Source organism: Triturus cristatus, chromosome 3_1, assembly GCF_964204655.1.
Source record: "Triturus cristatus chromosome 3_1, aTriCri1.1, whole genome shotgun sequence".
Taxonomy (NCBI): domain Eukaryota; kingdom Metazoa; phylum Chordata; class Amphibia; order Caudata; family Salamandridae; genus Triturus; species Triturus cristatus.
Genome location: NC_140583.1, coordinates 855,959,395 through 855,975,274, shown reverse-complemented (window position 1 = coordinate 855,975,274; position 15,880 = coordinate 855,959,395). Strand labels below are relative to the sequence as shown.

The window sequence follows — 15,880 nt, the reverse complement described above, 5'->3', positions numbered from 1 at the left end:
GTAAAGCAGCGGTGCTCCTCCACGGCTGGGTAAGCCGTAAACATCAAGCCGCAAAGAGTCCCCCTACGGAAGAGCCTTCACACTGGTAAGTTGTGCTTAAGGAATGGTTTAATGGAGGCTGCAAATGACGAACTTGATACACCACACAGCATGCTTCTGGTCACAAGCCTGACGCGCTTCGTGCTTCGCACTTCTTCAAAGGCTGTCTCGTGAATGGTAGATGCCACAACAGTCAGTGTACTTCATTTATAAAACAGGAAATCCGTCCCTAGTGGGCGTGGCCGCTTAGCAGGGCATTCTGGACTCCGTAGTTGTAGTGTTGCTCGAGTGAGCCTGTTGTGCACTTTATATAAAATAATGCAACACTGTATCATATGTTTTGATATATATGTTTGCTAACCCACACATCATCAAAAAGAAGTATGCTGAATGTTGTACTGTACTGTTCTCTTATTGTTGGCCTTCTGCGGTTTACATAAACTGGTCTTTGGAGTGTAAGGTTTGACTATATTGGGAGTCTCTGAAGTGGATTAGGGGGGATCATTCTTTTAGGGTGGAAGGTCCTCAAGCTCTCTCAGCCAGCAGATAATAGCTTGCCCTATTTATAGATCCTTACCTTCCTGGTGGGCATCTCTGTAACGAAAGCTTTGCGTTGGCACAGCCTTAGCATCAGCATTTTGTTTTGGTTTCCAATAGCAAACCCCCAAATTGGGGGATTTTTGTGAAAAACCTAGTAAGAACGACCCTGACAAGCAGAGAGGTTTTTTCCTGTGTGCCTGCGTCATTGTTTATTTTCTATGCCGAGGGCAGCCAGGCAAGGATAATTAGTTGATCTGGCCCTGTCCTTAAACAGCTTGGAGCCTCAACACTGTTTCCCGGAGGTCCTTTGACTGATGGGTCCAAGGTTTCCAGTGGTAGAGTCTGCTCAGACTTCGTTTAAATAAAAAAAGAGCTTTGTTGAGTGGGTTATTGAGAAAATAGGAAATGCCAGTTTGTTGGAGAAGGAACTCCACCAATTTATGGCCGAACACCTTATCTCGTGAAATGTAAATGTTACAGTGTGCCTCAGTGTATGACTCCCCCTATAATTATGAATTGGCGACTGTAATTCATTTAATTTCCGGCATGCAAACTTTGTTAATTCTCAGCTCTGCCAGCTCTACCAAATCTGGTTTTCTGTGTCCCTGTGTGTTTGTGATACTGATAAGCTTCATACCCTTACATTTAATTATGCTGTCGTGTAGTTCCTATATATTCCTATACAGAATCTGCTCGTTCGGATAACATAAACTGTGGGTTTGGTGGCAGACTGATTCCGAGCACCCCACCGAGAATGTTAGCCTGTCCGCAGGGGATGTTTAGACCACTGTCAGCTGGAGCATCTGCATGCAGGAGCCTCAGCATCTCTGGTCAGTGTGTCGGCCTGGAAGTCTTGGTTCCCTCTAACTAATACTAGCAAGAGGTGCTGTATTTATACAGAAAAGTATCTAGGGTTCCTTTGTTCCTTGTTTTTTGTATTAGCCATTGTTGGGTTTGAGGATGACGTATGAGAGGAACCTTGTACGTTGCGATTATGCAGGTGGATATAGCCCCAGCCTGGTTTCCAAGAACCCTGATGAATATTCATTCATACTGTGTCAGTCTAATGATGAAGTCATAGAACACTATTGTCAGGGAATCCCTCCTTCTGCGCCCAGGACTAGAACTAGGTAAAGGTTCAATCCTGAAAGGCTTGTTACAGTGTAGTGTAGGGGAGGTAATGTAGGTGAAGGGGTATGATATTAACCAAGCCTATATTAGGGTACCTATATTGAACACACAACAATGCTGCTGCAAGAAATCCGTGATATCCAAATTACTATTTCCTGTAGAGTGAAGACTCAGCGACAGACCCCATGGAAGATTGTTTGTGGTCAATAAGATTGTAATCAAGCAAGCATCATGGCTGTGCCATAGGCAGTCTCTGGGGGCCCATAGCCCATTCTAATGTCCCATGTCCTGAGGTAATACATGAGGCAATAGGAGGCACCCTGCTGTATCCACAGGCCCTGAGAATTTAGAAGAATTCCAGGACTCCATTCCTCTTTCCCCATAATGCCCCTACCTCCGACAATTGCCACCTTTAGAAACGATGAGTTCTTGGAGTTTTTGTATGTAAACAATTGTCCCTGTTGGATCACACTTCATTCACTGTATGTGGTCTGAAGAGGTAACAGTGGCACTACAGTAAAACTGTATTCCGAGAGGACTAGCATGAAGTTGCTACATTTTATAATTACATTCTTTACATTACACATCATTGCTGTCTTGAATTCCCAGAGGAGTCCTCCACCATCCCCTAGCCTTCCGCCCACCCTGACTGCCATTCTCAGAAACACCTGATGAATATTGTTGCCTAATTTAACACGGTGGCCCGCTTCTGTGATGGTGGTGGTCTTTCTGGCCTAATCCACACCCTGCCTACCTCTTAATCAGGTAAGCGTGGGGTGGAAATTTGTAAGAAGAGTGCTACAGATCCCTACTGCCACCCTTTAACTCACGGCAGAGGTTGCAAAGGTTTGCTGTGTGTTTGGTAGTGAACTTATGCACAGGAGTGTTTTTGCTGTTAGTACTGTAAAGGTGCTTGTACAGGACACAAACAGTGCTTGCAACAGGACCCACTGCTCCCATCAGAATTATGAGCTCCAAGTTAACTCTGCCGACCTGTTGTCTTCTGTCTGGATAGATCTACGTGTGGAATACCCCATAGGGCTGTGGGGTGGAGGTTGGGGGGGGATTAGGAATATCCATTGGAATCAGGACAGGAATTATCAATTCCCTTGGCAACTCCTTATTTTTCAGGGAACCCTCAGGGTCTTACATTTGGAAACACTTCCTCATAGAGATGCCCCTGTTATTGTCAATATCAGGGTGGGGCAGTCTCCAGCCTAGCTCGGGAGCACTCAAATGTGGCCGAATTGTTTAAATATTTTAAATCAGGCTCCAGTTATCTGATGTGAGTGCAGAATAGCAGTAATCTCACAAATAAAATCAGAAAAAAATACCTCTACGATAATGGATTGCCACTTTCAGTTCCTTTCCCTTTAGCACTGAACTAGAAATGCATGCAGGAGTGCTGTTCAATCCTTGTGATTATAATGTCAATCTAGCCGGTCAAACGTGTACAGTTATTACACAGAGTTAGATAGATTTACTGTCTTTATTTTGGTGGCTGTTTACAGTAGTAAATGCCCCTATAAATGTTCTTACCCATGGCGGTTAATTTATAGATCCACACTCTTTGAAGTAACTCACAAGTAGAGCTGTAAATTCAAAGAATGCGGATCTCCGGCAAATATATCTTATGGAAAGTGCTATAGTTTCTGTCAAAGTGGGTTGTTATTTTTGTTTTGACACAGACAGCAGCGGTCCTTCTGTACGGGTGAAGGGGACGCACAGCCCCACCTTTTCCCCTGACAAGAAGAGCATTTGTCTGGCTGAGCAAAGGTCTGCCTGACAGACAGTCTTCTTGTTCAGGTCAGGCAGCCAGGAGCTAGACATGTGCTAAATGCGCAGGTGCCTGGCTGCCTCAGCTAAACTTTGCCAGGCTGAGGATTTCACAGCCCTGTAGGCGTGACCCCTTCAGTCTTTTGCATGGCACACTGATTGCTTCTGACCTGACTGCTTCATGTTTACACCCTGATGTGTCCAGGGCCAAGTGCCAATCATGACACAGAGTTACAAAGCGGGGTGGGGTGGGGTCAGCAGTCTCACTGACCTCAACACACTCAGAGTTCCCTGATTCCCTTTTGGCACAATATATGTCGTACTCTAAGACCGAAAGGGTATTGTCTTGACTTAACTGGTTCTCCCTTGTGTCCGAACAAAGCTATACCTGTCTGCTAAGCTCAAATTATAGAGGAACACATCTATCAGCTGTTGCTTTCATTCATTCCAGGTTGTCTTGGACGGTATTTTACCAATCCAAAAATGTAATACTCTGCCTGGAGTGTTTAAAGGCTGTTGTCTTTTTTCAGTTCAGCTTGGATGGCACTAGCTAATTTTGTGCTTAAAGACCTTTCTGTAAATGGCAAAATGCTTTGTCACTTTTAATTGGTAATTATTGCTGCATGTGTGTGAAAAAATTGGTGTGGGTGGCACTATGTTAACCTTATGGTTAAAAACTGATAGAAAAACAGACGAGTTTTATAAAATGGTCCTATAAACATTAAGAGATTTCCAACTCTTGAAATTTATTTTTTACACGGTTTTATATTTTGATGTGATGTGATGTGCTTTAAGGATTGATAGTGTTCCTTTTTTTACCTTTGTTAAGTTTTTAATGAATTTAACACAAAAGACTAGATTGAAATGAATTGATAAGCTTGTGCTTATACTTACATGTACTATTGTTACCATGTTTTTTGAGGGTCGACAGACTTACATTGTTTGACACAAATATCTTTCAATTTCCGCACCTTTGACCTTTCTTTGAACGCTGGGAATGTTTCTGACTCTTTGCTTGATTATGTTCTGTTTCAAATATACTAGAGCTATATATTCATCACAATCATGTACTAGAGTCTATAACATTGCAGCCTAATTAAACTACTTATTTAATTTTTCAAACCAGTCATATAATTATGATTTTTTCCATCTGTAGGCGGAGATACTGAGCATGCTCAGTCACAGAAACATCATTCAGTTTTATGGAGCAGTGCTTGAACCCCCAAACTACTGTATTGTTACAGGTGAGTGGATCTAATGTTTATGCGATAGCAACTGACATAAAAAATAGTATATACAAAAACATACAAGCATTTGATAAAAATTGACAAGGGCTTGATTGCAAGTCAGATGGAAAGAAATTAACAATGCTTCCCCCTGCTAATATAATAAATATTTTCCCTTGCCTTCCCTACTCCCATTGCTCATTTCCCACCCCACGTACTGGCCCACATTAACATGTACCACCTGTTCAGAAAAGATGGTAGAATATGGAATAGGGGATTTCGAGTGGAAAAATCTGGACTCAAGACTTGCCTCTGTTCCCGGCTACGCTACGCTCTGCTCAGCTCAGTATCGCGCTATGCCATACCATGCAGGATCACGTGACACCGCCGACGAGGAAGAACGAGGAACACCATGAGAAGGCGCATCGGAACGCCAGGAGAAGGCGCATTGGAAAAGCCTGGAGAAGGCTTATGTGAACACCGAGCTCATAGGTCTAGCCTCCCTGGGAAAAGCAATTGGGCAGTACACGGACTGAGTCAGGGCTCGTCTCTTAGGGGCCCCCGACGGTCGACAGCTCTCAGTGCAGTGTGCTGAGCTTCACCTGGAGCCCAGCTGTCGGATGTATGACGTTACAACGCACACTTTTACAACGCATGCACTTACAACGCATTTTTTACAACGCAACATCCACTACAACGCATTCCATTACATCGCATGACACTACAACGCATTTTTAAAACCTACCTTTACAATGCATTCCATTACATCGCATACTACCTTTACAACGCATACCATTACAACGCATAATATTAAATTGCATTTAAGGTAAGTATTGGATAGTATAGGGGTAAAAATTACTATTCTTACTCCAGGGGGTGCAACAGTAGGGTAAGTGTTGGATAGTATAGGGGTAAAAATTACTATTCTTACTCCAGGGGGTGCAACAGTAGGGTAAGTGTTGGATAGTATAGGGGTAAAAATTACTATTCTAACTCCAGGGGGTGCAACAGTAGGGTAAGTGTTGGATAGTATAGAGGTAAAAATTACTATTCTTACTCCAGGGGGTGCAACAGTAGGGTAAGTGTTGGATAGTATAGGGGTAAAAATTACTATTCTTACTCCAGGGGGTGCAACAGTAGGGTAAGTGTTAGATAGTATAGGGGTAAAAATTACTATTCTTACTCCAGGGGGTGCAACAGTAGGGTAAGTGTTGGATAGTATAGGGGTACAAATTACTATTCTAACTCCAGGGGGTGCAACAGTAGGGTAAGTGTTGGATAGTATAGAGGTAAAAATTACTATTCTTACTCCAGGGGGTGCAACAGTAGGGTAAGTGTTGGATAGTATAGGGGTAAAAATTACTATTCTTACTCCAGGGGGTGCAACAGTAGGGTAAGTGTTGGATAGTATAGGGGTAAAAATTACTATTCTTACTCCAGGGGGTGCAACAGTAGGGTAAGTGTTGGATAGTATAGGGGTAAAAATTACTATTCTTACTCCAGGGGGTGCAACAGTAGGGTAAGTGTTGGATAGTATAGGGGTACAAATTACTATTCTAACTCCAGGGGGTGCAACAGTAGGGTAAGTGTTGGATAGTATAGAGGTAAAAATTACTATTCTTACTCCAGGGGGTGCAACAGTAGGGTAAGTGTTGGATAGTATAGGGGTAAAAATTACTATTCTTACTCCAGGGGGTGCAACAGTAGGGTAAGTGTTGGATAGTATAGGGGTAAAAATTACTATTCTTACTCCAGGCGGTGCAACAGTAGGGTAAGTGTTGGATAGTATAGGGGTAAAAATTACTATTCTAACTCCAGGGGGTGCAACAGTAGGGTAAGTGTTGGATAGTATAGGGGTAAAAATTACTATTCTAACTCCAGGGGGTGCAACAGTAGGGTAAGTGTTGGATAGTATAGGGGTACAAATTACTATTCTAACTCCAGGGGGTGCAACAGTAGGGTAAGTGTTGGATAGTATAGGGGTAAAAATTACTATTCTAACTCCAGGGGGTGCAACAGTAGGGTAAGTGTTGGATAGTATAGGGGTAAAAATTACTATTCTAACTCCAGGGGGTGCAACAGTAGGGTAAGTGTTGGATAGTGTAGGGGTTTTAATGTAATATTATGCGTTGAAATGGTATGCGTTGTAAAGGTAGTATGCGATGTAATGGAATGCGTTGTAAAGGTAGTTTTTAAAAATGCGTTGTAGTGTCATGCGATGTAATGGAATGCGTTGTAGTGGATGTTGCGTTGTAAAAAATGTGTTGTAAGTGTAGTGCGTTGTAAAAGTTGCGTTGTAAAGGTTGTTCCCCCAGCTGTCTATTGAGTGGTAATAGGAGGAGCAGCAGAGCTTTATGTGTGCAGCCGTGGAACAGAGGTAAGTGCAGGGTAGGGGGGCTGTGGCAAATCAATTAATGGTGTTGGAAGGAGCTCCAGGCACGAAAAAGGGACTGTATTTGAAGTTTGCTTGGAAGTCTGCTGGGAAACCAAAAGGGTAGGAGAAGAGAACTGTTGGGGGTTTACCTACAGTAAAGCAAAGCGTAAAAGGATCTAAAAAGGTGATGGCACTTGGCAAAACAAAAGTATGTAAAGGACAAAAAAAACTAAAAACCCGATCACAACGAAACGGGAGGTAAGGATATGGACATAAACCTGAAAGAGAAAGAGAATGGAAATGTAAAAAGTGCCAATGGTGACACCACTGTACGCAAAAAAGGACTACAGAGGAAAAAACAACCCCCGAACACAACCCCGCAGCAAAGTAGGCTGTGGGGGGGGTAAAAGGTGGATCCTCGGTAACAAAATCAATCAAAGATTTTGTGGGAAAGCACGTTAAAGGGAAGTGACTGATAGAAAAAGAACATAGTGTGGGCGAGAATCAGTTAACTCCAGCTAATTTGGTATTCCTGGAGTTCCCGTAGCAAGTCTCACCAAATCAAACCCGCTTTAATCTCTCTGGATTATCACTGGACGCGAGGCTGTCCTCATCACCGAGACTCTCTTCCTCTTTGAGTGTCCAAGAGATAGAGATAAAGGGAGAAAACGAGGAGTTGGAAACAGACGATGAGGGACAGATTAAAAATCATCTTAGAAAAGGATATTCGGACGAGAAGGAGGGTGCTGAAAATTCTCAGGACAAAGAAAATGATATTTCAGGACCCTCTCTGTTTAACCTTGAGGTAACATTAACTTCCAGCGCCTCAATGCTGGATGCAATGTTAATTCTGCAAAAAACCTTGCAAGGTTTGCTATAGGTATCGGTAATGAATAATGAAGTCGTAAAATCACAAAGGGATCAGTTTAATATCATGATAGTGGAGCTGAAATAAATTAAAGATTTAATGCCCTCCATAGTTAGACCAGTTGGCGGGGACCACCAAGAGGGGGTTAGGTCCTGGCAGGAAGGCGCGCTGATGGAGGCCACATTGCAGAATGAAGAGCATAGTGTTTATATTTCACGGTATACAATGATTATAAAAACACAGGGGGAAAGGAGGAGTTTTAAACAGCGCATCCCTTGCCCAAAGAGGCGAAAGTAAAAATCTAGAAAGGGCCAAGCTTCATTTCAGCAGGGGATATGGAAGGAAGTAATGGAAGAAGAGCAAAAGAGCGTTAGAAAGAACGTGAGGTAGCCCCGATAAAGAAAAACAACTTAGGAAAGGAAACTAGTAATCCAGAAGTCGGAGAAAGGAGGAAAAAAGGTACAGGAAAACCTAGGAGGAGGAAAAATAGTACAAACAAAGACCGGAGGGAAAAAGAAGAGGGTGATAAGGAAAGGAGGATGGAGATGAGAATGCAAGGAGACACTAGAAACATGAGAGACCATATGGGGAAAGGTAAGGAGTCAAATCATCATGGTAGAAGGGATTACGATCAAAACGGGGGCCCCCAAGAGTCAGAGTCAAAAGGTAGACAGGGGCTGTGGGTATTCTTTGAGGCGATTGGCCAGGGGAAAAAAAGTGAGGAAATTAAATCCATTAAATCGTTCAGAACTGCTTTTCTCCCTATCCAAATGTGCAAGCTTATGGAATATTGGCACAGAGGGTCTTAGAGAAGTAGGTTTTACTTTAAATAACAAGGGAACCGAAGTAACTAAGGTTCTACTTTACTCTGGGCTAGTTAAGACAGCATTAATAAAAGCGGAACAAGAGCCACATAAGGAAGGTATCAGACTAGTAAAAAGGATAGAATTGCAAGAACATAATAAGCATGAGAGACCATTCCTTATAAACCATGCAGGGCTGGGCCAAAGGCAGGTTAGGATGATCGATGCTTGCTGGGATAAAACGGATGACCTTGAAATCACTATAAAGTGCAGGGACATAGAGAGAGATGAAGAAGGGTCACTAGTCGGAAATAGATATAGAGCCCTAGCATCCCCAGCATATGAGGGAGGCGGGTTCCTAAGTGAGATTGATTAGGAGTCTGGGTCGTCGCACAGCCTGGCCATATTATCCTGGAACATAAATGGATATAATAGAATAGTGACAAATGAAAGTCGCAAGAAGGAAACGTTTTGGTAGAACCTCAGGAGGGCAATTGACGTTGGTCTCAACTAAGATTGCCAGAAAGGTGGTACTTTTGGATGTAAAATGCAAATGGGCAATAGGATGCAGAGTGCTGTTAGTAAATCCTGACCCTCGATTTGAAGGTATAGTTATTGTAAATATTCATCCAGAGGGGGGAAGAGAATGATTGTAAGGTTGAAATGAAAAAACTAAAAGAGGATTTGTTATCTTTATCTGACAATTTTCAGAAAGATGTATTGTTTGTGCTGGGCGATTTCAACCACAAGTTAAACCCACGTAGGATCGACTCATGGTGCATGGAATTGTTGGCTTCCAATAAAATAAAGGATGCTATATTCATGAGGGGGGTAATGTCAGCACAAGACCTGGCTCTTGGTCAAATGCTGGACGCTATGGGCATGGTCTGTGTGAATTGCAGATTGGACGCAACTAGACCAGCAAAGCGTACCTTTAAGCTAGGCCAGCAACCCTGCCCAATAGACTATGTGTTTTTACATGCCTGGAATTTTGATCTAATCAAGCTCTTTGAGGTGGTAAGTGTGGAAGGTAGTGATCATTACCCTTTGAGGACAGAAGTATTTGGGAAAAAGAAAAAACAAAGAGACACAGGTCCATGTTGATTACCCAAGGCGTCTCACAACCCGTATATCTGAGGAATCTATCGAAAAATTAGCAGCTGTTCAGAAGACGCTCCTGGTGGAAAATATCCCGAATACATATGATAATACTTGGTTTGAAAATACTATCAGTCAACTGGTGGAATGCTTAAGAGAAAAAATCAAATATAGTACACCAGGGTGTGGGAGGAAAAACCGATCACAAAGTAAAGAGAGGAAATGGTTTGACGAAGAATGTAGTAAAGCTAAAGCAAGTATCAGACAACGGGAAAGAAGACTTAGGGCAAAGTATAATGTAGAATTGTTCCACAAACTCCAGAAACAAAGGAGAATTTATAAAATGATTGTAAGGAATACGAAAAGATCCTAGAAAGAGAGTTGCTGGGTTAAATTGCTAACAGCGATAGAATCAAAAGATATGAAAGGCTTCTGGAAGTTAGTCCAAGAAAGCTCGGGTAAATATTTGGGTTGCTTGAACTGTGTGGTACCAGAAGACGATTGGGTTACATACCTGGGGGAAATTTATGGAAACTGGAAAGAAACAGAGAGATCAAACTTAAAATTATGGCCAGGAGAGAGCGAGGAAATTAAGGATCATTTCTCCTCCAGCAATGTTAAAAAAATATATCTAACTTAAATCTGACTCAAGCTGCTGGCCCAGATAATCTTCCCACAGTGATCCTAAAAAACAGGCCAGAATGGTGGGCATTTCAAAAATGTTCCTGGGGATTCTTAACACAGGCATACCAGAAAACTGGAGAGGGGCAATTATAAGACTCATCCACAAAAAAGGAGACATAGAGACCCCGAAGAATTACAGATTAATTAATCTTTTAGATATAGGCGAAAAAGTTTTCGCCAAAATAATCTTGGAGAGATTTAAGGAGATGACAGAAGTAACTCAGGTTGTACCTTCGGAGCAGGGTCGATTAAAGGAGGGACATTCAACGGTCGACCACTGCTTTGCGCTCTGGTCTATTGCGCTGAAGTCCATTGAGCAGAGGGAAAGTTTGTACTGCTGCTTCGTAGACTTCCCGCATCATTCAATTTAGTGGACCGTGAGACACTGTGGGAGACGCTGATCGGTTATGACATCCCAAGAGATTTATTGAGATTAATACAAGTACTACACACTTCTAACTGGGCGCAGATAATCTTAGACATAGAGGGGAGTCTATCCCAGAAAATCCAAATTGGTAATGGGCCGCGACATGGGTGTGTCTTGGCCCCTCTACTTTTTTCCCTATTCATTGCAGACCTACCCTCGGTCCTAGGTAATGAAAGAGGGGCCAGTCCAAAGGTAGATGGGAGACATATATCATGTCTATTATATGCGGATGAATTGGTAATAATAGACCAAACTGAGATTGGGCTACAAAGAAAGTTGAATAGTTTTAATGAATACTGTGGGCTTAAAAAACTTGTACTGAACATGGATAAAACAAAGATTTTAAGTTTTGGAAGAAGAGAAAAAAGGTTTTTGGGCTCCACAAAGTTGGAAATAGTTGACGAATACAGGTACCTGGGCATGTGGTTTTTCAGGAAAATCTGAACTGGGTTACCCATCTTGAAGCATTAAAATTAAGGACATCAGCCTCGGTTAGTGGTCTAAAAAGATTTAACGGAGTATATGGGGAAAAGTCGGATAGACCGGTTCAAAAAGCTTATACAGCCATGGTCTCACCTCAATTCCTTTATGGAGCCGAACTATTATACTTGAGTGGTAAAAACGGATGGGACGCTGAGGAGGGAAAACCCCTGAAAAATCTATTATCACTGCCCAAGTCCTCAATGGTGCAGGCAGTGAGGCTAGAAACAGGTATCACCTCATGGAGTATAACAGCATGCTTGGCCCTAGTAGGATTTTGGCAGCGCCAGGGATCAGGTGATGATCATAAAGTTTTGCAATGGTGCAGAAATGAGATACTGAAGAGTGATCTAACATGGGCAAAAGGGGTGGGAGAAAGTCTTATTAAAGCTTGTAGAATGATGAGGTTTAAGATTATCCCCTTGACATTACAAATTGAGGTTGAGAGGAGGGAACTTAGGTTCCTGGGAAAAGAAATATCTCGAACCCATGACCAGGAGTACCTCTTGGGGAAAAATCGGTACGTTTTGTGTCTACCTCGTGGCAAAATGACTCTCATTTCCCCTACATAGATAGATTACCCTGCCGAGCTCTTCTCCTTGGCAAAGGTTCCTCTTGATTCCAGAAGTATCCTAAAATTCAGGGGTTTTAGGTCTAATACTTATAACCCAAAATGTCTTTGTTCTCTTTGTGCAGAGAAGCCCTGTGCTCAGTCAAAACCAGTTATGGGGTCCACTTTGCAAGTGCACAACAACCTCCATTGCAGTGTAAGCCCTGGCTCCAGAAACACCACAGGGGGGCGGAGCCATCACTGTGGAAGGCAGGCACAGCCCTATTCAGGTGCAGGTACTACTCCTCCTACCACTCCAAATGCAGACCAGGCCTATTCAGCATAGCACTGACTCACCCGGACTCTCTGGAACCTCTGCACATCCCCAGCCCCTGTCACTCCAAAGCCAGACAGTCAATACACATCCTAGCAGAGGCACACTGTATGGCTAAGCAAGAAAATACCTACTTTCTAAAAGTGGTATTTTCAAATACAGAATGTAAAAATCACCCTCACTAAAACATGCATTTTAACATTCTGAGTTCAGACATACTTAACTTTATTTTCCTATTTGGTTCCCAGGGGCAGTTATGCTTATAAGATGTTATAAGCAAACTCCCCATTCTATCCAATGGAAACAGATAGCCTTAAAATAGTGAAAAACACAATTGGCAGTATTTCAGGACATGCCATGCACATCAGGGCATGTCTTACCTTTCACATACACTGCACCCTGCCCACAGGCGTACCTTGGGCCTACCTTAGGGGAGATTAATATGTAAGAAAAGAAGGGAAGATTAGGGTCTGGCAAGTGGGTGCACTTGCCAGATCGACATGGCAGTTAACAAACTCCACATGGGTGGCAAAATCAGTGCTGCAGGTCCACTAGTAGCATTTGATGTACAGGCCCTGGCACACTCAGTACACTTTGCTAGGGGCTTACAAGTAAATCAAATATGCCAATCATTGATAACAAATCATGTTCACAATTTACACAGAGAGCTTATGCACTTTAGCACTGATTAGCAGTGATAAAGTGCCCAGAGTCCTAAAACCAACAACAACAGGTCAGGAAAAAATAGGAGAAAGATGCAAAAAGTTTGAGGATAACCCTGCAAAAAGGGCCAAGTCCAACAACAGCACATAAAGGCTCCGACACAAAGATTAAACCATACATGTACATTATTTTCTTAGCACCACACAGTTCCCTGGACACCCGCACCCCACCAAAACCCCTTTAAGGCATCTCAACAGGTGCAAAAACATTCGCCCTAAAGCCCATCTATGCATTCGGTCAGGAGACCTGAAAATTCTCTCTCCATGTGCCTAATATCGTGTGGTGTGATTGTTTGGACAGTCTCTGGATTTTCTTGTTGTTGCGTTGATTTCCAGCTCCCAGCAGCTGAAACAAACTCCAGAAGCCCCACACAGTCACAGGCACATCTTGACAGATCAGAACTCCCAGCAAGAAAATTCAGGGGAGATGGGGCTGAAATCTTTGTGTTCCTGAGACTTCAAAACAGAAGGCAAGCTCGGCTCAAGCCCTTGGAGACTTTCCTTAAGCAAGGGACACAGCACACAGCAAAGTCCTTCTCCTTTCCTTGGCAGAAACAGCAACTGCAGGCAAACCCCAGACACACAGCCAGGGCAGTACCTCTCCTCAGTTTCTCCAGCTCTCCTCCTTGGCAAAGGTTCCTCTTGATTCCAGAAGTATCCCAAAATTCAGTGGTTTTAGGTCTAATACTTATAACCCAAAATAAAATGTCTTTGTTCTCTTTGTGCAGAGGAGCCCTGTGCTCAGTCAAAACCAGCTATGGGGGGCACTTTTCAAGTGCACAACAACCTCCATTGCAGTGTAAGCCCTGGCTCCAGAAACACCACAGGGGGGCGGAGCCATCATTGTGGAAGGCAGGCAAAGCCCTATTCAGGTGCAGGTGCTACTCCTCCTACCACCCCAAATGCAGACCAGGCCTATTCAGCATAGCACTGACTCCCCCGAACTCTCTGGAACCTCTGCACATCCCCAGCCCCTGTCACTCCAAAGCCAGACAGTCAATACACATCCTAGCAGAGGCACACTGTATGGCTAAGCAAGACTTTCTAAAAGTGGTATTTTCAAATACAGAATGTAAAAATCACCCTTACTAAAACATGCATTTTAACATTCTGAGTTCAGACATACTTAACTTTATTTTCCTATCTGGTTCCCAGGGGCAGTTATGCTTATAAGATGTTATAAGCAAACTCCCCATTCTATCCTATGGGAACAGATAGCCTTAGAATAGTGAAAAACAAAATTGGCAGTATTTCACTATCAGGACATGCCATGCACATCAGCATTACAACAAACAAATGATGGACGGAATGCTGACAATGCAGACATTCTCCCCCAGTCAAGAGATCTGGGTTAAATCCATCGTTCTTTTGCCCACTACGCCACCCCAGTTCAGACATGGCCATATGCAAATCAGTCTTGACCCTGTGCCTCATGGGAACAGTCCAGCCCGAACTGCCAAGCCATGTCTTCCCTGGACCGGAATCAAGCATCCTAGGACCGGTTTCTGGCTATCAGCCGTCATCAGCCCGGATAGCTTGACTCCAGTGGCGTAGGGAGCACGGGTCCCACGTCTGGGAATACCCATCCCACTTAGGGCGAAAAGCGTTACAACAAACAAATGATGGACGGAATGCTGACAATGCAGACATTCTCCCCCAGTCAAGAGATCTGGGTTAAATCCATCGTTCTTTTGCCCACTACGCCACCCCAGTTCAGACATGGCCATATGCAAATCAGTCTTGACCCTGTGCCTCATGGGAACAGTCCAGCCCGAACTGCCAAGCCATGTCTTCCCTGGACCGGAATCAAGCATCCTAGGACCGGTTTCTGGCTATCAGCCGTCATCAGCCAGGATAGCTTGACTCCAGTGGCGTAGCGAGCACGGGTCCCACGTCTGGGAATACCCATCCCACTTAGGGCGAAAAGCGTTACAACAAACAAATGATGGACGGAATGCTGACAATGCAGACATTCTCCCCCAGTCAAGAGATCTGGGTTAAATCCATCGTTCTTTTGCCCACTACGCCACCCCAGTTCAGACATGGCCATATGCAAATCAGTCTTGACCCTGTGCCTCATGGGAACAGTCCAGCCCGAACTGCCAAGCCATGTCTTCCCTGGACCGGAATCAAGCATCCTAGGACCGGTTTCTGGCTATCAGCCGTCATCAGCCAGGATAGCTTGACTCCAGTGGCGTAGCGAGCACGGGTCCCACGTCTGGGAATACCCATCCCACTTAGGGCGAAAAGCGTTACAACAAACAAATGATGGACGGAATGCTGACAATGCAGACATTCTCCCCCAGTCAAGAGATCTGGGTTAAATCCATCGTTCTTTTGCCCACTACGCCACCCCAGTTCAGACATGGCCATGTGCAAATCAGTCTTGACCCTGTGCCTCATGGGAACAGTCCAGCCTGAACTGCCAAGCCATGTCTTCCCTGGACCGGAATCAAGCATCCTAGGACCGGTTTCTGGCTATCAGCCGTCATCAGCCAGGATAGCTTGACTCCAGTGGCGTAGCGAGCACGGGTCCCACGTCTGGGAATACCCATCCCACTTAGGGCGAAAAGCGTTACAACAAACAAATGATGGACGGAATGCTGACAATGCAGACATTCTCCCCCAGTCAAGAGATCTGGGTTAAATCCATCGTTCTTTTGCCCACTACGCCACCCCAGTTCAGACATGGCCATATGCAAATCAGTCTTGACCCTGTGCCTCATGGGAACAGTCCAGCCCGAACTGCCAAGCCATGTCTTCCCTGGACCGGAATCAAGCATCCTAGGACCGGTTTCTGGCTATCAGCCGTCATCAGCCAGGATAGC

The 15,880-nt window shown here is 44.0% G+C and overlaps 1 protein-coding gene across 6 annotated transcripts in view; it reads left to right on the top strand.

Moving 5' to 3' along the window:
• MAP3K20 (mitogen-activated protein kinase kinase kinase 20) overlaps window positions 1-15,880 on the top strand; it is an 839,253-nt gene that overhangs the window by 191,722 nt on the left and 631,651 nt on the right. For all 6 annotated transcript variants that reach the window (XM_085645276.1, XM_085645278.1, XM_085645277.1 and 3 more), the window contains exon 3: window positions 4,643-4,730. In XM_085645276.1, coding sequence (XP_085501402.1) covers window positions 4,643-4,730 — 88 coding nt within the window. The remainder of the gene's footprint in view (window positions 1-4,642; window positions 4,731-15,880) is intronic.